Source organism: Argentina silus (genome assembly GCF_951799395.1).
Source record: "Argentina silus genome assembly, chromosome: 13".
In the NCBI taxonomy this organism is placed as follows: domain Eukaryota; kingdom Metazoa; phylum Chordata; class Actinopteri; order Argentiniformes; family Argentinidae; genus Argentina; species Argentina silus.
The window spans coordinates 17514318-17536938 of NC_139667.1; the positions used below are offsets into that span (position 1 = coordinate 17514318).

At 41.4% G+C, this 22621-nt stretch overlaps 1 protein-coding gene and 1 long non-coding RNA gene across 2 annotated transcripts; one reads left to right on the top strand and one right to left on the bottom strand.

Moving 5' to 3' along the window:
• Nucleotides 1-93: 93 nt before the first annotated feature.
• Nucleotides 94-7607, bottom strand: LOC310814665. The gene is made up of 3 exons (XR_014554592.1): nt 7517-7607; nt 1846-2046; nt 94-1611 (listed from the first exon to the last, which is right to left on the bottom strand). It is a non-coding gene; the product is annotated as an uncharacterized lncRNA (long non-coding RNA).
• A 7763-nt stretch (nt 7608-15370) lies between these two features.
• odc1 (ornithine decarboxylase 1) lies at nt 15371-21964 on the top strand. The gene is made up of 11 exons (XM_083683788.1): nt 15371-15502; nt 16811-16954; nt 17200-17338; nt 17782-17955; nt 18356-18528; nt 18736-18952; nt 19702-19785; nt 19953-20115; nt 20229-20344; nt 20556-20770; nt 20886-21964. Exons 3-11 carry the CDS (start codon nt 17237-17239, stop codon nt 21022-21024), a joined length of 1383 nt encoding a protein of 460 aa, XP_083539914.1. The 5' UTR covers nt 15371-15502; nt 16811-16954; nt 17200-17236; the 3' UTR covers nt 21025-21964.
• The last annotated feature ends 657 nt before the right edge of the window (nt 21965-22621 follow it).

Here is a 22621-nt window from a genome sequence, read left to right on the forward strand (position 1 = left end):
ACTCTTTACCAATGTACTGTTGGCCAGGCACCCATTGTAAAAATCAGCATTGCTAGCTAATGATTTCAGACAATAATCATTGAAAGTGTTTTATGGTAGAAAGAGCCCAATGCCATCATACATAATCATCAAAAAATAGTAGGATTTGTTTCACACTTAAAAAATATCAACAAAAATGCTGACTTTACATTATGATTTTACCTGCGGTGAAGGAATTGCTCATTATTTTGTGGTGGAGAACCATTTTGTTTTGAAAGTGTCAATGGTTTAAGAACAATACATTGTTACAGGTTTTAGCCCCACTCCAGTGATATGTCAAGCTGCAAAATTAAACCTTGCTTACCCATGGTTTTCTATGATGAGATTAGTCCAAAACTAAATAATTTTCTTAGAAATATGTAGTTTTTGCACACTTTGTCAGGTAAAATGAACTGTGACTTGGGTTTCCTTAATGTGACAACATTAGCGTTTGTAGCGGAGTGATTAGCTGGAACAAATCCCACCTTTCTGTTCTGGAATGTGTTTTCCCCAAATTAGGAAGTGAATCTACCACTAGAGTTCTCCTTTCAATGGGGATCTCTCGCTGCTTTGCAACAATGCACCAATGAATACCGTCATTTCAACTACATTGGCCATGCAATATCTGGAGTCTAGCTCCATTTCCACAGCAGGGCTATCACTGTGTGTGCTAGTGTTTGCGAAGGCCAATTGCTTTTCCACAGGCACTCTGCTGCACAACCCCCCCTAACCTTGACAGTCTTGATGATAAATTATGGCCTCTCTGGCATTATTGCTTAAATAACTCGCTGTAACTATACAAGTAAGTTGATTTGAATAGCGCTTGATGTGTTGCGAGATGTCTCCTCTATATCGTTATAATAGGGTGCAAACATCCGCATTTTCAGCAATGGTAGTAACCTTCTCTCGTCCTCTCAATATAATAATAATAATAATGCAGCACTACTACTACTCCTCAGTGTCTACTCAGACAGCTGTCTCGCCATCGAATTGAGCAAATGCCACAGCATACTCTGGTTAACCAATCTCGAGCCCATATCTTCGTTGCAAGTGGGATAAATTGTTACCAGTGCATTGGTTTAAACTCGGGCCATTGCCGTAACTTCAAACACAGGGAAATTACAGCAATTTAGCTGCCAACATGCTAGTGACAATGTACGTGAGCCCAAGTTTTCAGCTGTCATCCTGTACAACAGTAGTCAATATTGACATTTTTGATGGATTGGGCTAAACTGCACAGCACCCACAGTTGTTAGCTAGCACACACTGCTGCAGTGGACCACAGATTGGCCCAGACAGAAGGAGGTGGGGCTGCTTTGACAGAGTAATCCCTTTCACTGCGTGGTTGAATGGGTTGCCCTGAGAAACGGCCACACACACGTCACTGTCTGTTCTTTGACGTGGGCTTGGAGGAGGGTCACACGGCAATTGCCCTTCATGGGGTGTGGGATGATTTCTAAGAAAAGGCTAACATATCACTTCTGCCATGTTGGCCCATGGCACCCCTATCATCATCCCTGGACCATCTGTAATGTGGGGACCATCCGTTATGGGGGTGCTCTGGTCCTGTCCTTGCACTCCATCTCCTGTGTCCTAGTAACATGTTAGTGATGACACTGGTTACTGTAAGGTAAGGCCAACCATTCAAACATTAAGTTTATGGACATCCAATGTATTTAAGTATATTAATTTACAACATTAGTTCATACTATTAATGTTGTGAATTTTGTTTAAATGTAATGCTGAAATAAAAAAAGAGGAAAAGAGTCCTATTGGAGGGTAACATCTTTCTCCCTCCACTTTGCCTCTCGTATCTTAATCTCTCACCTTCTCTCTCTGATCCCTCTCTTTTGTCTCAGCTCTTACTCTTCCAGAAGGATGGGTGGAGTGAAATGTGCTGATGCGGGGCATTCTTCCCCAACTTTCCCACATGGCATGTGGATGGAGAGAATGATCTCACTGCCGTCTTGGCGTCTCTCCCGCACTGCCTCCATCAGCCAAGGACCCAGACAGCTCGACCCCTATGCACTGTTAACAAGTCATAAAAGATATCCTAGTGAAAAAAGACATTGCATTTCCAGTCTGGCTCTCCCCACCGAAAGGCTAACTCTGAACAGCCCAGACATGAAAGCATTGTGACCAGGGGGGAAAAGTTGAGTCAACAGAAAAGCCTGGGCAAGGCCTCCTTATGCAATCAAGGGGCCTGCTACAGTGGACTGAGTGGCATGGATTTGTAACAAAGGTTGAATATGTGAAGCCAAGCCTTGCTGTTGTTGTTGTGTCTTGGCCTTATGTGTCTGTGTAACACCATTGACTAAAAAGTACATAGTTTAGCTGAGCGGCTTAGCCCACAGCAACTGCACATGCACAACCTCAGAGACCAGGGGCCTCATTTATAAAAAACTAGTATGCACAGACTTCATCCTGAATTTTGCATACATGCCATGGTTGTGATTTATAAACCTTGAGCTTGTCTTGAAAATGTGCGTACCTCTATGCAAGCTCCAGGCCATGCATACTGTTCCTTGTGATTGTGAAGCTGTACTGCAGGCAAGGCAGACCATGGAGGTGTTTGCTACTGGTGATTATGGTGACACACATGGCCAATTTATTAATTCAAACGGGATAACTTTAAGTAATATGTTTCTGTATGAAATACACAGGGAGGAAAATGTTAATCTTTTGCCATGTTCAACTCATAGGGTACAATACTAAACTATTTCAAAGGTTTGCACCTATGCTCTATTTTCAAAAGTGTGCAGTTAATTTCTATGATGGACAAGAAAAAACAGGCACATTATCACTCATGGAAAGTTTTAAGAAATATGATAAAAGAGAATCTGTGGAGTTTATTATACAAGGATGATTGTAATACATCTCTTCTATGAATGCAATGATAATGAACTCAATTTAAAGTGTCAGGGTTCAAATGTTACATTTGATATTACTAATATAGGCTATGGACAGGGCAGCAACTAAACTGAGATCAATTTAATAAAATGATAATTATCTACCTTGAACCAAAAAGGGTTATTTGGCTCTGTCCCTAAGGGAGAACTCTTTAAAGAACCCTCTTTTGGTGCGATGTGGAACCTTTCTACAGAGAGGGTTCTACATGGAACCAAAAGATGGCTCTTCAAAGGGTTCTCCTACATTGATAAAACAGAAGATTTTTTTTTTCTCTCAGTGTATATGCTGAGTATTTTATGACATGCATATTGTGTGTGTGTGTGTTGCCTGTTTCATTGCTGTGATAGGTCAGACAACCATTCCTCCACAACCTGCAGGACTGCTGGCAGACCCAGCACCACCTCTTCATTATGTGCGACTTCTGCAGTAGTGGAGACCTGTACACCTCCTGGTTGCTGAAGGGCCAGTTTGGGGAGGATGAGGTCTGAGTGTTTTCTGCAGAGCTAGGCTTTGCTTTTGTGGGATAATCCAATACATGAGGGGGGTCCATACAGCCATGCAGACAATTGGTGGTCCCTTGCGTTATGTTGTTCTCATTGGTGACTGGAAAGTTTCCTGTTCCTCCTGAGCCAGACCACAGTAACATGTTGAGGAAAGTCCAAGACTTCTTGTACCCCATGCCCAAGACCGTCAGTCCTCCTCTGGCCCTGCTACTCACTGAGCTCCTATGCAAGAATCCGTCCCATCGCCTGTGTAGCCTGGAGCACTTCAAAAGACAGACATTTTTTCGTCACACTTCTTTTGAGTCCCAGATGCTACAAAAGACCCCTGTCGAACTGGTCCTTGAACTCAAGAATCATGCAAATTGTCCAGCCAAAGCAATGCAGGGCCTGTCTATGGACTACTTCCTGAACTTTGACTGTGGCATCCTCAACTTCCACTCTGACCTGTCACCTACCTTGGCCAACATTGACCGGAGCCATGATAGGAGAGCCATCAAACTGACTTCCATGTCCAAGCAAAGAGACTTGGCACAAGTGGTCAGGCAAGGATCACATGGATAAACACTGATATAGAGGCAGACAAACACAGAGACGGTCACAAACAGGATTTCCAGCCCAACACATGCACCGCAACATCTGTATAGGTCATATAGGTTTACTCAGCGGAACAGATACTCCACATTTGAGCACAGATATAACTGTGCAAGTGCACCCGCAGAAAGGACAGGAGAAAAGGGAGGGAAGCAGTGGGAAGACATAGCATACGGGCCAATACTCCAAAATGGCTTCCTTACCTCTCCCTCATGGCCCGAACTGATTAACAGCGTATCACTGGATACCCCACTAGAAGTCTATATGAGATTAACCCGTTCCATTTGCCATTTGTGTTGAGAGCATTGTGTTGAGATGATGTTTGTAATTTCATTTCAGTACGCTTACAGTAAACCTACAAACTACATTTCTAATGTGTTTGCTGAAGCACTTACATGGAGAAAATGTGCACCACTTTATAAGTGCATTTTTTCATCAAATACCTGCTTCAGTGTTTCAAAAGCCCAATTACCTTGGATTTGTCAGTGTGCTGGGCTTATGTAAACCTTTATGATTCGTCGGCTTGATAAAAGTTAAGTTAAACAAAGATTTATTGAAAGAATAGGACATATAAAACAAATTGATTGAAAACATATTGATGAAGCTACTATTTAACAACACTGTGCCTAACCATTAACATTCACTCAATTATGCCCCCTGGTGGTTGTTTTGCAGAGGTTAAATATCTCAAATAAAACGTGTGAAAACGGCAAGTTGACTCGCTACTGCTCGCTACCCTGTGCGACCATCACTCAACTATGAAGCTTTTAAACACTAACTTAATGTAATTATATGTACAGTATGCTGTAATATCCTGACAACCTGCCCAGACACATACATTCACGCACACCTACAAGCCCCCCCTCACACAAACCTTACTGTGAGGACTGACAGATCTTAAAAGAAACTTTGTTGTGTAGGAGGGAGGGTGGGGATTCAGCAAAAGCAAATGTCATGTGTAGCTCCTTTAAAGAAAGAGCTGAGGTTTGGGTGGGTAGTCCTTTGTTTCCAAAAAATCTAGAAGCATGACTGAGTTAAATGGAAGCAGACCTAAATTCCTTCAGCACTCTTGTGCAGGCATTAGTCATAGTAAGGTGTGGCATTGCCTGCACGGGATCAAATTCACATTCTAAGTTTTAGATAAACATTGTCTTATAAATCAGGCTGTGTGTGTTTGTGGACGTGTGTGGACTTTCGTTGTCAGAATAGTCAAGGCACAGCAACAATTCCACCACCTACAAAATCCAACCTTTCAAACTCTTTTGCTGTATAGCAGGGCCGGTTTGAGCCTGCTATATTAAGGTGGGCTGGTAGAAATAATAGGTGGGCAACTTGGGCGGTAGGTAGCCCAGAGGTTAAAGAGAAGCGGACTAGTAGCCCTAAGGTATATGTACAATATATCAGTCATATATCCATTTCTTTATTTGTTTTATCTATCTATCTATCTATCTATCTATCTATCTATCTATCTATCTATCTATCTATCTACAACATCAGTCTCCTGTTTTCCTTGGCAAAAATTCAAACAAATTCATCCATGTCTAAGGTATTTGTTATTGATTTCTCATGGGCCAAGATCACCAAATTTCTCTTTCTTTCATGTAACATGGTGCGACGATAGGGGGTTAGGACTTGTGACAGTGTGGAGAAGGAACTCTCACATGATGCTGAAGACACACCAATTACCAGGGCTGTTACATACAATTTATGCAACACAGGAAAAGCTTCCTTATACTCCTGCAGGTGTTTACACACAGTCGACAGGTCTGTTTCATTGGGACATTTCTTGACCAACATTGGTTTTGCAACAAGAATTTCATTTTTCAGACTCACATCGTCTGTAGCAGTGCCAACAAGTGCAACAACATGCACTAGATTTGGGTATAAGACTGGATATGGCTGTCATTAGGTCTACATTCTTCTTGGAAAATCGGTTTTCCACTTCTGAAATGGCCCTGTCAAGGATGTTGAGCAGGGATGTTTTCAGAGACTGACAGAGGGTGATGGTGAGATCATCAGAATCTGTATGACACAGTTGAGAGCACACCACTTTCACCTAGGTGTTTACTCAATGTTCTCCTTCTCTTTGGAGGATTTGAATCATCCCCAGCAGGTGCCTGAGACAGCTCTGTCCAGCAATCTTTACGGATGTCTCATTCCAGCAATCTTTACGGATGTCTTTTAAGGACTATGCTGCACCAACAACCTCACAAGCAGTGCACATATCCACAGACTGAGACTGGTTTTAATCCTGCTTTTCTGCTTTTGTGCTCAGACCAGGTGGACGTGGCCTGTACATGACTGTGGCCGGATGCATGCTTCTGTAACCCCATGTCACGCTTGAGTGCCGCTTTCCAGTTCTTAAAACCACGCGAGGTAAAAACAACATTCCTCTCATTGGCTGTGACATATTTCCGACAGGGAAAAGCATGCATCCCGCAGAACAGAGTACTCCAGGCTTGCTTATAGGCTTAGAAAAACAATATATTGCACAACAAGTGTTGTAAGTCGCTTTGGATAAAGTAAATGAATGGAATAGAATGTAGGTCAAACTATGAGCTTTCGCTAGCAGCACAGCATTCACGAACTGAGAGAATGGGTAAACTTTCTAGAACAGGTTTGTGTGTGAGTGTGTGATTTTTCACAAACAGTGGGACCATGTGTGTGCTTTTACTTGCTTTGCCTTGCCCTGTGTGTGTGCAATCTGAGCCATCAGAGTTCATAGTTGTCATAGCAACACCCCTCCCCCTTGGCATGGTCCAAGACACACTCAGACACTGTGCAGCGGATGTGTCTGCTTCAGAGCTCTGTGTGTTTGTGCCTGAACACAACGAGAAGAGGGGATGGGCAGTGGGCGACTTTGGAGGCGGGCTGTAGGTTTCCCACCCAATCAGAAGTTAGAAACGGTACTGGTATTTTCTGTGCTATTTTTCCATTGGCTGAACAAAAAAAAAGTTTTTCTTAACTTTTGATTGCGTGGGCAAGACGCACGTTTGGTTGGGCTGAGCCCACCTCTGCCCATAGCCACTACAAAGCCTTGCAGTATAGGCAAGTGCACCCGCAGGCAAGTTATACAATGTTTGAATCCTTTACCCTTCTTCTTTTTAAAGTCCAACCATTTAGATACAGTGTTGTATTTGAATAGGTAATAATCTTCTGAAAAACTGAATTAAACACCAAACCCTTCCCACACATAAAATGCACATTAATAAATGTCTCACCAAATGTGTCACACATCATATCTAGGGGTGTTGCCAACATCTGTTCATACATTTCTTTGTTAAAATGTGGTCCTAGCCGTCATTCCCACAGAATTTGCCTGCCTGCTTGTGCGTTTATCTTCTCTTGAATATCAGTGACAGACAGTGCTGACAAAAAAACAGGAAGTCAGGAAGCTTAGTTTAATTTGTCCAAGAACTATATTTGTCCAAAATGGGTAATTGTAGCTGGGCCGACCATATCAATGCAAACAACAAAAAATAATGCACTCTTACCTGTATAAAATCCCAGTGAACAGGTACAAAAAGTGACTCAATAAGGAACACCCCAGCCTGACGTCAAGGAAAAAACATTCACTCATGCGACATGTGTGCACATGATGACTCCTGCTCGGGTTGCGTAAGCGATGTGGTCTTGGAGCAGAGGAAAAAGCAGGGTGGAAAGTTTGGCTTGGCTAAGCAATTCTCAAACATTTTGAGGTCAGCTTCTGCAGTTTAGTGAAATCAGTGGAGACCCAAAGCCCAACCCACGCCTCACTCACCATAAAAGTGCTGTGGTGTGTGGAGAGTTGGAAAATAAAACATGTTTCCTTACATATTTTCTAGTCACCACAGCGCTGGAAACGACCTACAGCCAAATGGCCACCCACCTAGATTGTGTGTGTGTGTGTGTGTGTGTGTGTGTGTGTGTGTGTGTGTGTGTGTGTCTGTCTGTCTGTACTGAGTAAGTACATCTAAAGTGGCTTTCACATGAACTAGCCATGTTTTCAATGTAGCGGGACAGCAGAGGCTTATGGGAGGTTGCGCTTGCAATTACATGGAACTTTGAGCACTCCTGAACCCAACCACCTGCAGATAGGAGTTTTGCGAGACCCAAGTGAATGGGGCCTCAGACACAGAAACATTTGTAAATCTATGGAAACTTTACATTTGATCAGAAATTGTTTTTAAAATACTACTCTGTAAATGTATTTTTCATATTTTATTACTTCTGCTGCTATTTCATGGCTACTTCATATTGTGGAAATATGTCCAAAACACCTTGCAGACGCTCTAAACCAACTTATATTATGACTTTGACTGCATTAAAAAAATAAAATATTTACTATTGTGTAATCCACTTTTGTTAACAAGCGTAACAAGGTGACTTTTCAGAAAAATAACACAGTCTTCAGAGAGGGAATTTGTTATAATATGAGTGGGATTGGTATGTCTGCAAGGTGTTCTGGATATACTTCCAGAAATAATGTGGCCCTATGGAGTTCAAAATATGACTACTCACAATCTAAGGATCACTACAGCCAAGGTCAGGGCAAAACCAGGAAAACATTTTGGAAAATCCCTTTAAATATGAATATAAATGTACTGAGGCATGACACAATTTGACACAATATGAAAGGAAAAGGAAAGTTATTTTAAGCAACTCTGCCCTTTTCTCTACTCAACTTTAGGACCAACCTCTAGAAGATTTGTTTTCGCAAATGCTGCAAGCGTGTTGTTCAATAACGCGCACCTCAGCCCACTCTATTGGTTAACTTATGGTTCCAGGGTTATAGAGAAAACATGCATATAGCCATCAACATATGCAGGAGCAATATAGGTTTGTCTACTTAAACCACAATACAGATTAAAAGAACCACATCACATTTCTGATAACTACTGGTTTGCACCTTGCAGGGAAGCCTCTGTAGTTTGACTGGTAATGTATTGGAGGTTTTCTTAATTATGGTGAGCATTCTTCAGTCATCCACTGTAGAAGTCACTGTAGAACTCCTTGGCTTACCAGCCCATATGTGATTGCTGAGCTCACCAGTGCTTCCAGATCTTCCAAACTGTTGCTTTTGGCAAGCCTAATGTTTTGGCTATGTTTCTGATAATTCTTTTTCAGAATTTTTAGTCTAATAATGTCTCTCTTTTGCCTGCACAAATGATATGATGGACACACCTGACAAACCAGAAACCTCAATTGTCCCATTAATGTAGGTGTCCTGAAATAGGGGCATTATGTATAAAACATGTTGTCATTACTAAATGGTGAAACCAATATGTACACAAATACTATCAAATAAAAGCTGAGAGTCTCTACTTTAACCTCATATTAATTGTTTAAAATCCACATTTTTGGAGTATTGAGCCAAAAGAAGAAAACATGCTTTACTGTCCCATTACTTACGCAGGGCACTGTATTTACAGGAAATCTCTCTCACATAGACCAAAACAATCCTACTCTCCTAAACACGGGATGCAGATAGCAAACACAAGGTTGGTGAGGAGGGTACAAGAATAGAGTGGACTCCAATTCAAATGCAAATGAACTTTAGAGGGATTAACCTGCTCCATTCACACAGATCCGTAACCTGCAGGTAACATAGATCTGTTAAGCCAGGTAGGTCTGTTACAGGAACAAGATTTAAAGGTATATTCAGTCCCAGCTCAATTTAAACAGATAGTAATTACAGTAAAGTACAGGTCATGTAACAGGAAATACCTGTGTCTGACTCAACATCCTCAAATACCTTCAATGCTTGGTGTGAGTGGGGCGAAACATTTTCACTTCGTCATCAACTTTAGGATTCAATTATAGGCTCAATTGCCATTTGAGAAAAAATTCTCAGTGTGGTTCTCCTATTGACACCAATGGTTTATTATAGGCCTAAATGAAAGTTAGAGAAAAGCACAAATCTGTCTCAAGCCATGCTACAGTCCTTAGGGTTTCATTGTCATTTTTAGATTCTGCCTGTTTTGTCTCAAGCCCATAATGAGCGTGATTTCTCTAGGAGCAATACGTCTACGGCTGATTAAGGGGCAGCTCTCTCTATAGCACTCCCAGCTGCCGGGGCGGAGTCTCTGATGTAAGCACAGGGTGGATTAGAGCACTAAGTTCATTAAGTTATCACAAAGTAAACATGCTCTAGTAGGCCAGAGTCAGCGAGGTAACACACACAGATGCTATGGGGTGAAATAGGTCAGGTGTAATGTGCTGAATTGTTAAGGTCTTATCCCCACTGATATGTAGGTCTCCAGGCCAGCGTAAGTATTACTTCAAATGTAATACTAATAACAGCATCATAAGAACGACTACACAGTTTTGTAGGGAGGTGGGAGGGTGGGTTGTTCAAGGGTGCTGGTTCCATTGTCAAGCCCTGCTGAGGAATCATGGGTTTGCATTCAATTACTAAAAGTAATTCTAGCCAGTGCGGGCTCTCGAATACTATACATCAGTGAAATTTGTTCGAATTTTAATTTAATTTAATTATACTTCCTTGCAATTAGAATTGCAATTCTGCAACCTGAAGGACTTTGAATTGAATTGAAGCCAATTCCAAAATGTTGAATTGACCCCAACCGTGATAGACAGAAAGTAGGGAGAGAAGATGCGAGTAGGGGGACTCCCTCAAAGAAACTCAGAGTTATTACGACTGCAGAATCTGTATCCCATGACCCTGCCATTCTAAACAAGCAGACAAATGTCTGTGGTAAATTAATTAGCTGCAGAACAGAGGCCTACTTCCTGCTCAGGGACCACGTGTGCTGGGGTGGTGTGTGTCTGCAAGCACAAGTTGATAGGCAAGGGGATAAGGACGACGATGTGGCTTCCCGCCAAGGAAAGAGCAACTGGAGCATAGCAGATTGTCTTCGAGTTAGCCCTCGAGTCAGACCCCTCTTTCCTCCTCTCCTCCTTTTTATTCCCTTCAGAAAAGCTCTGTGGTTCATAGGGTTTGAAATCTAGTTAGAAAAATGACTTCATGCGCTAGCCTGGCTGTAAATCTGAAAGTTTGAATGAAAATTCTGGAAAAAGGACATACCAATTTCATTGTGGCAGACATTGATCTGGGGAACACATTAAACTGACCACAGAATGTGTAGTCTTAACAAAGCATAACATTTTCTATGAAAGACTTTGACCAAAATCCATATGACCTGCATATTTTAATACTAACGTTCCCACTTGTTCCTTTGAAGGTCGGTAATGTCTACTTCTAACCTCAATGTCTGCAAAAGCTAGCATTAGGCCAACTGTGGCATGGAAAAACCATCCACTGGCTCTTACCAGGAATATCTAGAAAGAAACTTTAAAGACAGATAAGAATCAAGCTATTCGTTTGTCACAAGTGTAACTCACATAAAATCCCCCAGGTGAATTTGGCTGGTCTATTCAAGGATTTAGATGAGAGGAATTGTCGTTTTTTGTTTTGGACATCTTCCCTTGGTCGGTGTGACATCTGAGGTGTATGTGTTTCGATTTAAAATGGAATGGGGCCTCACGGTGTCCGATCTGAGTGGATCACATAGGAAATTGGGTAGTCAAGCGCATGAAAATGAAAGGGATTAGGAATGTTGATGGCATGAAGGAGAAATAGGGCTAGCACACCCTCTTTCTCAAATCCAACTCTTTAGACAGAAGCAACTAGTTTCAAGAAAGCTGAAACATTGTGGATCAATTTTGCTTGTGCAAAACAGCACCAAAAAGAGGGAAAATACAGTGCTTTGAAAAATCTATTCAGGAATTGAAACTCTTTTTTCGACTCAATTCCAAATTCCAAAGTGTTTTATTTTTACAGTGCAATGTAAAGAACATACACAGTTGAGTTGCTGACTATTGGAACATACAGTACACCCAGATAGTCATTGAAAATAAATGCCCTTGTCATTGTAGGGTACTTCATTTGAATAGAGAATCAATGTGTGTTGAGTCTTTTGTCCTATATCTAGTTCCACAACAAAGTGGGTTAATACTTATGCAAGCTTCTACTTATAAAAATGTTTTGAAAGAAAATTGCAATAAAGAAAAGCATATTTTTGGTCATGCCCAGTCCAGAGTGATACAACAGTTTAGGATCAATGTCCAAACTCCTTGTGACTGTGTGGTTTTGGGTGGTTCAGGTTTTCATAAATCACTGTGAAATTTAAATCGTTTCTTACACCTTTCTGTGCACATGTATTACAAGGGAGAAAAGGAAGAAAGTGCATGCAATTTATTGGACATTTCTACCACAAGAAAATGGATGCCAACAATGAAAACTATCCAGAAGGGATCACTAAAGCCAGTCAAAATCTCTTGCTGTTCTGAATGTAGCCTTGATCCAGAATAGGAAGAGGGGAGGTTTACTGGCTTCACCACGATCTGAGAGGCTTAACTCCTGCTGCTACTCGAGTCATTTTCAATGGGAATTGCTATATCTGAGGGCAGCAGACGGCCACAATGAGGCCAGACAACTAAGCATCACAGGCTCTGTCTGCACGTGACTCCCCTAACATGTGGCTATACTTAACCGACTTCATTCACAATGTCCTGCAAAAAGAAAAAGGTTTATTTGATGAGTAGTCCACTGATTTTGGGCATCCATCTCTGTTCTCCTCTAATTACTCAACAATTCTTGGGTTAGCCTGGGCTGCACACCAAACTACCAGTATACGTATGAAATCACTATCCGATTTGGTCTGTGGAATTTGGGCGTGACTTTTGAAACAACAATGCAACACCTAATTTCTAATTGGCTAAACGGATGAAAGGACTGTGAAAGTTCAACTCCTTTGAACTTTTTGTGTCCGTAAAAAACTGCCAAAATTTATGAAACGGACACGGACAGACCCTTGTCATCTCCGTTGTCTGTCAACAGATAACTCCCAGAGAAAATTTGTCTCAATCCGTAATTATCGGAGAGCATAGATTGGTGTGGACGGGGCCTTATTGTGACCACCTGAAGATACATTCAGAGAGGACTAGTTGACCCAGCACTGACAGCTAAAGGCAGCAGATTCGATGTTACAGCAGACAGCTGATGCATGGCTCTGTAGGGTGCTTCTGCTACATGTAGGTCTGTGATAACAATACAAAGTTACTGAATGATTGGATTGGGTTATTTGGGACAGAGCTAGACAACACTTCATGCAAAGGCACACAAGTTACAGTTATTTTGCTTGCTTAGGCCTACTTGGGAAAATAAGTTGATCTGGAAATACTATTTGTTCACTGAGAAAGAGGCAGGAATTGTTGGTACGTCAGAATTATGCTGGGAAGTGAGTGCAGTCTCATAAACCAGCTCATGATACCTGGCATGTCAAAGGTTTCATGTTTTAGGCCTACCCTTAAATTCAAATTCAACCAAGCCATGCTAGTGTTCATGCCCCATAGGATACTATCTGTTTGAGGAGGTTTTTTTTTTAGTGAAACATGGACTTATATATATAACACATATCTAAATTGATGAACTGATGGAGGATATTTAACATTAGGACTTGGTTGAGAACACTAAAAGAATCACCTGAAATTTTACACTACTACATGGTCTACACAGGATGCTCTACCAATCTATGCCAATACAAAAAATTACCGGATGATTATTAAGTGGGCTTGCTTATGCAAGTCCAACTATTATTCTTCGACATACTTATTATTATTAGGTGGGCTTGCTTAAGCAAGTCCAACTACTGTTCTTCGACATACTTATTATTATTATTTCAATTCTTCCACCTGTTACTCCTACAACTTTTAAGCTATTCACACCAATTCAACTTTAAAACGTGCAGAGGTCTAACTCACGTTGCTATGACTTTTGGTTTTGATACCTATTAAACTTTTTAAATGTTACAAACTTGAAAGTGCACTTTTTAACATGGAGGTCTATGGGTTATACTGTTAAATGTGCCCAAACTATTTTTGATACCTATTAAACTTTTTAAACTATTAAGCTTGTCATAACTCTAAAACCTCTCATCTGGTTAACATTGTGCAATGTTGATTTAGGCCAACATTATGTGACCTCCTCCTTTGTTCTGTTATGGAACTTTCAGGACCTTTAAATAAAAACAGCAGGAGGCCTGCAGAACACAATCTTAGAATGATTACACAACAATGCTACCAATGCCCTTTGCTACCAGTTCTAACCCTAACCCCACTGAAGCCTCTTTCAACCACTTAACCAACCAACTCTACCACTCAACCAACTAACCCTCTACCCCTCCACTGAATTACACCAGACTTATCCTATTTATCTATCTACCTTTCTCTCATTTTCTTTCAATTACCATCACTCATCATATCTATCTAACATTGTATCTATGACCTTTTAACATACTATCTATCTAACATTCTATCTTTCCAACCTTATCTAACCAACCAACCTTATCTTATCCATCTAACCTTTCTACCTGGCCATCATCCTTTCACCAGTCACTGCTTCACTCAGTATAACCCATACTGATTAACCTCTTAATTGTTTTGATATTTCTATACCTCCCCTCACCTATCCCTCCTCTCTTTCATCTATCCATTCATCCATCCAATCAACCAACCTCTCACTTTCTTTTAACTATTCAGAAAATCATCTTTCTGAGACCCTTTGAACCTTAAAAACTATTAAGCTTTTTGTAACTCCAAAAACTCTCTATCCATTTAAGCAACCAACTCTACCACTCAACCAACCAACCCTCTACCCACTCCGTTGAAGTACCCCTGGCTCATCCTATCTATCTATGAAACATTATATCCATCCAACCAACCAACCAAACCATCTCTTACTGTATCCGCTACCATCATAAGACGATCTCACTTTCTTTCAACTACCCAGCAAATATGCAAATCTATCTATCTATCTATTTAGGTGACCTTGGGTGACCTGAAAGGCGCCACCAAATAAAATGCATTATTATTATTATTATTATTATCGAAACATCTTTAAACCTTTTCCACAACCAAAATAACACTTTGCAAGCCCACAACGTTTCTTCTGGAACTTATTTTTCTAGTTATTCATTTTGTTTCCTTTGTTTTAAGTCGTCAAAGGCTATGGACGAAATCGATTGTGTTCATTTAAGCGTGTACATTTGAAAGATGCTCTAACAACATTAAATAAGTATCTACACCGACTGCATATAGGAGTGCCAGTAAGAGTGTGATTAAATTTGCTATTATCAGTTACTCTTGCGCCAAATACACGTCTTTATCGTGTACATTGGTCTTTCTTCCCCTTCCTCCTCCTACTTCCTCACACGAGCACATGCCATGGATCCGGTGACAAGACTAAACCGGTTCATACGTAGACTGAAGGCCGGTTTCAGCTGGTGTGTTGTCATGGAAACGACGTAGCTATAAATGCAGTCGCAATCCTCATACCGGCTTCTACTTCAAGCCACTTCAGCCAGAGCGGGTAGTACTCATCGGTCTTCTAGCTAACGGAACCGTCGGCGCAGAAGGGCAAACAGTTTCCTCCCCTTTGAATTCTGATCTAATGGACAAACTCTTTGTAAATGCTTTTTAAGGTAAGCCTATTCTATTCAATAATCCTAACAGTACCGTAGTAGTACCTAACGTTGTCTACATTATTTAGATTCTAGACCTGAAATTGCTAGCTAGCTAACTAACCTCCATATGGTAGGTAGATGATTCATTCCAAATGAAATGTCCACGTTGTCCGCTTTCGCTAGCGTTAGCTAGCTAGCTACCTACATATGAGGGTGTCTATGGAATGGCTGGCTAGCTACCTGGCCAATAATGGTGAAGTTATTTTAGGTTTAAATTAAGGAATTGGTTATGGTTAACCCCGTGGTAAGAGTTAGCGCAGATATATAAAATAAATCCGTTGATAAACGGTTAGATAATAACAGGAATTTTGGGGAAACGCGCTGTATAAAAAAATCCATGAAATACTAGCGGTATTATCGAGTTTCTAGCATGTGAGACGTTTGATGCCGGCATGGCAAGAATGACGAAAAAAAAGATATAACTTTCATCATGGTGCGTAGTGTGAAAAGATTGAATGTCTTCTTTTGATTGGTTCCTTCTCACGCCACTTTTTCTGACCATCTGCTTCCCCATTTGACAGTATTGTCGCGCCCCTAAGAGAGGCGAGTCCTCCTTGCCCACTTGTATTTTACAGAGTGGTGGCAAGATGGCCCTTGTGCCACTGCTCTCTAAAACACAAGTGAGCGAGCAGGACCCGTCTCTGATACGGGCGCGACAGTACGCGTGGATCTGAGATCTGAGAAAAATAGACTCCAAACCTAATTTAACTCGTTGGAACAAGCAGCCGCGCAACGTATACGCTTTTACACACGTGTAGCAGGTAACATTGAATACAATATAGTCTAGCAACGCCATATCACGCTAATCTCACAGATGTGTAGCAGGGCTGTTATGGGATGCAAACATGGAAAGTATTTAATTTCTGACCAATGACGTACTAAATTTGTAGCTAATAGAAAATCATACATTCTACAATGCAATTCTAAAGAATGAAGTAATGATTGTTGTAGTAATTGTTATTTTACAGCATTTTCATGAATTCTATATTACCAAATCCCGAAGTATTTAGTAGGCTTATAGTTGTGTGGACTATCAAAGGGACTGTTGAAGGTATAATGATGCATTTCTATTAAGCAAATATAATCACATTTAAAACCACCACCAATTTAGTAAATTACTTGACGCAGAACTTTCCTGCTACAATATTTGGGATATTTTTCATCAAGCACAGGGAAAAGTCATTTACGGTGGCCTCTACAGCCTAATGACAATCTCTACTCTCATGTACAGTGATGTTAACAGAGATACCCTCCTTGTATTTGCAGAAAAATCGCTTTAGGAAAGCGCACACTGGCTACTCTTCAGGCCCTGGCCTCGAGTCTTATCTGAAAGATTTCAACTTCACTGGTGAACCGCCTTGGCTGCTCAGAACCTGATAAACGTTGCCAAATTCCATCTCTCTTGTCCATGTAAGTGTTTGGCCACCTCACGTTCATTTCCAACTTTTGGCAATATACCAGCCTATAGAATAATGTTGTGTACCCTTGCAACCATGCCATTTTTTAGACTAAAAGTGTGTTGTGTGATGCACACATACAGATATGTTGGATAAATAATTTACTGTAGCTGGCAGCAACTTGTAATGTAGTAAGGCAGGTTAAAGATGGTGTAATACTCGCATAACCCCCCACCACCCCATCTCCTTTCTCCACAGTTTATTTTGTGACCAATCAAAAAGTTATTCTGCGACCATGAACACTTTCACTCCCGCCGATTTTGACTTTGATTTCCTGGAGGAGGGCTTCTGTGCACGTGACATTGTCGAACAGAAGATCAACGAGTCATCCCAGTCGGTAAGCCAAAGTTTCTGCTGCCTAGCTGTGTGCTAGTATGATGTAGGCCTATTTTATTGCTATCCATTGCACCATTTTCTTAAAAAATACAAATACAAATACTCAATGACCGATACCGAACTGATAGGCATATTTTTCATAACTTTGCCAGTTATGTTTATTTGGATCCAGTTTGAACAACTTCATTTTCCAATCATCAAAACATAATGAATGATGTAAATGATTACACCTAATGCTTTGTCATGCTCATAGTAGTAAACTAATCAGAAATAAAAACATTTCTCATATTGATGATAGCAAATGGGTCTTATTTCTATCAATGATACAAACATATCATCAGTTCCTGGTATCAGAAGTATAGTTGGTCCGATACAAAGTACCTCCGATAGTATTGGTGCACCTCTAATTCCTAACCCTGGTATCCGTGTCTTTGCCCCACCCAGGATGATAAAGATGCCTTCTATGTGTGTGACCTTGGTGATGTGCTGAAGAAGCACCTGCGATGGGTGCGCGCATTGCCTCGTGTCACACCCTTCTATGCTGTCAAATGCAACGACAGCCGTGCTGTCGTCATGACACTGGCCTCCTTGGGAGCAGGCTTTGACTGTGCAAGCAAGGTTTGTCTCTAGATGCCCATTTAAGCAGATATTGGATTACTTTCTCATTGGAGTGTGCAATATCCCACTCATTTTAGTATTATTTTACATATATTGAGATTGGAGTGGGGGTACAGAGTAGCATGGTAACATGTCTGTCAGGTTAGTGTTCATGTGAGAAAGTAAAGTGTCTTAACAGGGGTTAATGAGATGCTAGTCCTTTCTATGGGTTAGCTTGAAACCCACATTTAAAATGTGGTACAAACTGTTGTTGGACCTTCTGTTTGTTAAAACCTGAATTAAAAAATTATATATATAAAAATGATTTCCTTACTCTAGTGTACTGACTCAAATTGAAATTAAATTGACTCCAATCCAGTCTCCCAGATTTCTGTACTGACCCGGTCTCCCTTTGTTTCAGACTGAGATCCATATCGTCCAATCTCTCGGTGTAGACCCTGGAAGGATCATCTATGCCAACCCCTGCAAGCAGGTGTCCCAAATTAAGTATGCCTCGGCTCACGGAGTCCAAATGATGACCTTTGACAGCGAGGTGGAGCTCATGAAGGTGGCCCGGTGCCATGCCAATGCCAAGTAAGGGGCACCTCCCATGTCATATCCCAGAGTCTACCTTAAAGATGTTGACATCATACACAACCTTTCTAACCTCCATCTCCTCCCCTCCCATTGGGATAGCTCTGGTAGCACAAGAGACCTGTTTTCAAACCCACTCTTGTCATACCCGCAACACTGGAAACATGTTATGATGCGCCTTCTTACTTTAATCTCTCCTCTGTCCAGACTGGTGCTTCGCATCGCAACAGATGACTCTAAGGCTGTGTGTCGACTGAGCGTGAAGTTTGGAGCCACCCTCAAGGCTTGTCGGGGGCTGCTGGAGCGGGCTCGGGAGCTAGGACTGGACATCATTGGAGTCAGCTTCCACGTGGGCAGCGGCTGCACTGACCCAGACACCTACAGCCAGGCCATCTCTGATGCCCGCTTAGTCTTTGACATGGCGGTGAGTATCTTGCTGTCTGCTACATTGCAGGGTTTGAACCCCCTGGCTGAAATATTCCCTAGAATCCTGTAGGACTAAAGATCTATGATATATCAAGGATCCTAATTAGGAACAAGATCATGTTAGGATGCTCTCTTGGATTGCCTGTTCAATATTCAGGAAGTCAAGAATTAAATCCTGCACTGGATCCTTTCCTGATGTGTAGGATTTTTATATGCAGCAGTTTGAACAGAAGTGTTTTCCAAAGCAGGATGTTTAACGAAAATTCTATTTTGAATCTAATAAGATGTATAGAAGTATTCTAAAATCTGTTGAAATATAGACTACACAAGTGAATGAATACTAACCTCTGTTTGAATATTTGATTATTCAAATAACCGTGCCCATCCCTAGAATCGACAAGACCCTACATTTGTGGAAAATCATGAATTGTGAACCTCTTCACCCCCACCTACCCCCCTATACAAGTTTAAAAACATTTTTTTTAAATAAATCAAAAAATCCTTCTAGCATTGTGACTGCCTATGGCCCCTGGTCTGAGCATTGATTACTTTCTTATGATGACTGATGGATAGATGATTCACTTACTTAAACAAATGTGTTTGGTGTAAGTCGCTTTGGATAAAGGCGTCTGCTAAATGGAATGTAAATGGGTTGAACAATCCCTTTTGATGGGTATCCGATGAGGAGAACATTGTTGGCCTACAGCAGTTGCTTTAACTCCTGTGTCTCTCCGGTGTCTTCTGCAGTCTGAGCTGGGCTTCAAGATGAACCTGCTGGACATTGGGGGAGGATTCCCAGGGTCTGAGGATACTAAACTCAAGTTTGAGGAGGTATGTCTTACTGACTGATTCCTGTGATCATGTGTTGAGAATACATTTTATTATAAAGTATGTACGAAAGTATGAAAGGAAACAATTTTTCCCCAATCTGTTCTTTTCGAGTTGAAATGCCTGGTGTTTGATTTTGATCCTAGTTGTTGTTCCCCCCCCTTCCATAGATTGCAGCAGTGATCAACCCAGCACTAGACAAGTATTTCCCTGCGGACTCAAGGGTCAGGATCATTGCTGAGCCAGGCCGCTACTATGTGGCTTCTGCCTACACACTGGCTGTGAACATCATTGCTAAGAAAGTCAACATGAAGGAGCAATCTGCCTCAGATGGTACTAGCAATAAATCTGCAAAATGATCAGCAAATTGCCAGTCATGGCTACTGTCTTGCATGTAAAGCAAATGTCTCATGATCATTGATGCAAATGTCACCTCTCTCCCACAGAGGAAGATGAGGGGACCAATGACCGCACCCTTATGTACTATGTGAATGATGGGGTCTACGGCTCCTTCAACTGTATTCTGTACGACCATGCCATTTGCCTGCCAACTCTGCACAAGGTAAGAGGATTGATGCTCAAGCATTTCTCAATTAACCAAAGTAATTTAACTCTTACACACTCAAAAAGCAACAAAAATAAGTTTGAACTCGGGACAATTCCTAATGAAATGAATATTGCAAGACATATTTGAATGTCAGCAGCTATTCCTTTCTCAGCGTTTTCATGTTTGACAGGATTTTTAAGCCCCTGCTCTTTTAACCCCCTCACAGAAGCCAAAGCCAGACGAACGCATGTATCCCTGCAGTATCTGGGGGCCGACATGCGACGGCCTGGACCGCATTGTGGAGCAATGCAACCTGCCCGACATGCAGGAGGGAGACTGGATGCTGTTTGAGAACATGGGGGCCTACACTGTGGCTGCCTCCTCCACCTTCAACGGCTTCCAGAAGCCTGACATGCACTACATCATGTCCCGGTCCGCTTGGTAAGTGGAGGAATAGCAGTGAATGAAAACACCATCTCAGGTGACAGTCTTTGTCTGTATTTGGCTTTAAATTGTGTTAGTCTGTATTCTAATCTGTTTCTCTTGTCCTTTGCAGGCAGTGCATGCAGCAGATTTGTGCCCAAGGGATGCCCACTCCTGTGGAGGAGACATGCCCGGGTGGTGTGCCATCCTGCTGTGGCCGGGAAAGCAGCCTGGAGCTGCCAGCCAAGCCCTGCCCGACTAGAGTGCTCTAAAAAGCAACCCACATGCACACCACCACACTGACACTTCAGGCTCTGTATCCTGTGTTATTTACCTAATGTTTTTTTGTTTTTTTTATATATATATATTGAAAGGCCAGTTACTTGACCGGAGAATGAGAGGGAGACGTTGGGGCAGAATTTCCACTTTTCTGTATGCAAGATGTAGATCCACTCCTGAAGTGAGGCGTAACCTCTCTTAACATCACTATCAGTACATCTCTAAGAGCTATAGTCATACTGTTACTGGGTGCTGTTGGCTTAATAGGTTTGTGCCTACACCAAGGTTGCAAAAATTATCCCTCTAGAAAGCACCACATCAGAGTCCTGCAGAGCGCTGGACCATTGTACATTGGGGTATTTGTGCCACAATATGAATGCCTAAAACATTGAATTGGGTTTTATGAGTCCTTTGTTTTGATTGAGAGTGCCCTTAATCCTTAGTCCTTGAATTTGATGCACTGATAGGTGTGGGAACCTTGGTATGCAAAGTGACGATAGTAAATGTTACATGTGTCCTGGGTGGGGTTCTCTCAAACTACAACTCCCATAATGCTCTTCCTGTTTCAGTTAAGTCCACTACCCCATCTCATGACTTTAAAGGGGCTGTTTGAAGGAGGATTACTTCAGGAAATGGCTGCTGCTACAGATATTTAATGTTTTCCCGGATCTCCTCTTCCTTATAGAATCCCTTCATCAAATCTAGGGGACTCTACATGCAGACTGACTTTCTCCTTTTCTGTATTATTTTTCATAATTTTGTCATTGATTTTTGTTTTTAGTAATGCAGTTAATGATATTAATAATGATTACTATTGACGGTGCATTTGAAAATGGATACGAAGAGATGGGATTGCACATTTGTATCGCTTTCCTATGGAAACTTTTTTAATTTTGTATTTTTTTTCTAAATAAAACATGTAGGTGCAAAGCTGACTGTATTTTTGTGGTACTTTTAGAAAAAAATTATTGGCAATGACTGGTGTAGAGAGATGGGTGGACAGGAAAATTCAGAACATAAATAATGGATACAGTATTGCTGTAAACGGTAGATATAACCATGAATATGCATTGTGCAGGTTGGACACATTTCAATTGAAAAAAACTGTTTAGAAATGATTTGCTAGGCAATACAATGGCCGCAATCTAGTGGTGGGGAGTCGACCCCAAAAGAGTCTGGTGGTGAAAATTGGAGACTCCAATTTTGAGAAGGAGAACAATCGACTCCAGTTACGAGTTGACTTTCACAACTCTGACTCCAAATTCCACAGCTAATTTATGTCCGTCAACAAAAACAGTAGCTAATGTCTTAAAGAGAATGACAATCTTCTCCCTAGGCATTGAAATCGTGTTTAAGCACTCACACACATCTTTGAAATCGCAGTATGGATTTTGGAGTCGAGAAAGAGTTGAAGGTTCCTGGTGTCAGGTGTCAGGTTCCTGGAGCCATACAAGTTCCCGTTTTGAGTCAAGTTCCATTTCTAACACCTAAAGAGTTTTTGGAGTTACAAAAGGTTGAATAGTTTAAAAAAAGCTTTTGGCACATTTTACAGTTGGATTGGTGTGAATAGCTTGAAAGGTGTAGGAGGAA

What these genes read in the sequence shown, in the direction of transcription:
- odc1 (XM_083683788.1), top strand. Translation starts at nt 17,237, where the DNA reads ATGAACACTTTCACTCCCGCCGATTTTGACTTTGATTTCCTGGAGGAG. An exon ending in GCTTAGTCTTTGACATGGCG is followed by an intron (nt 18,953 to 19,701) that starts GTGAGTATCTTG and finishes TGTCTTCTGCAG; the next exon opens with TCTGAGCTGGGCTTCAAGAT. An exon ending in CTAAACTCAAGTTTGAGGAG is followed by an intron (nt 19,786 to 19,952) that starts GTATGTCTTACT and finishes CCCCTTCCATAG; the next exon opens with ATTGCAGCAGTGATCAACCC.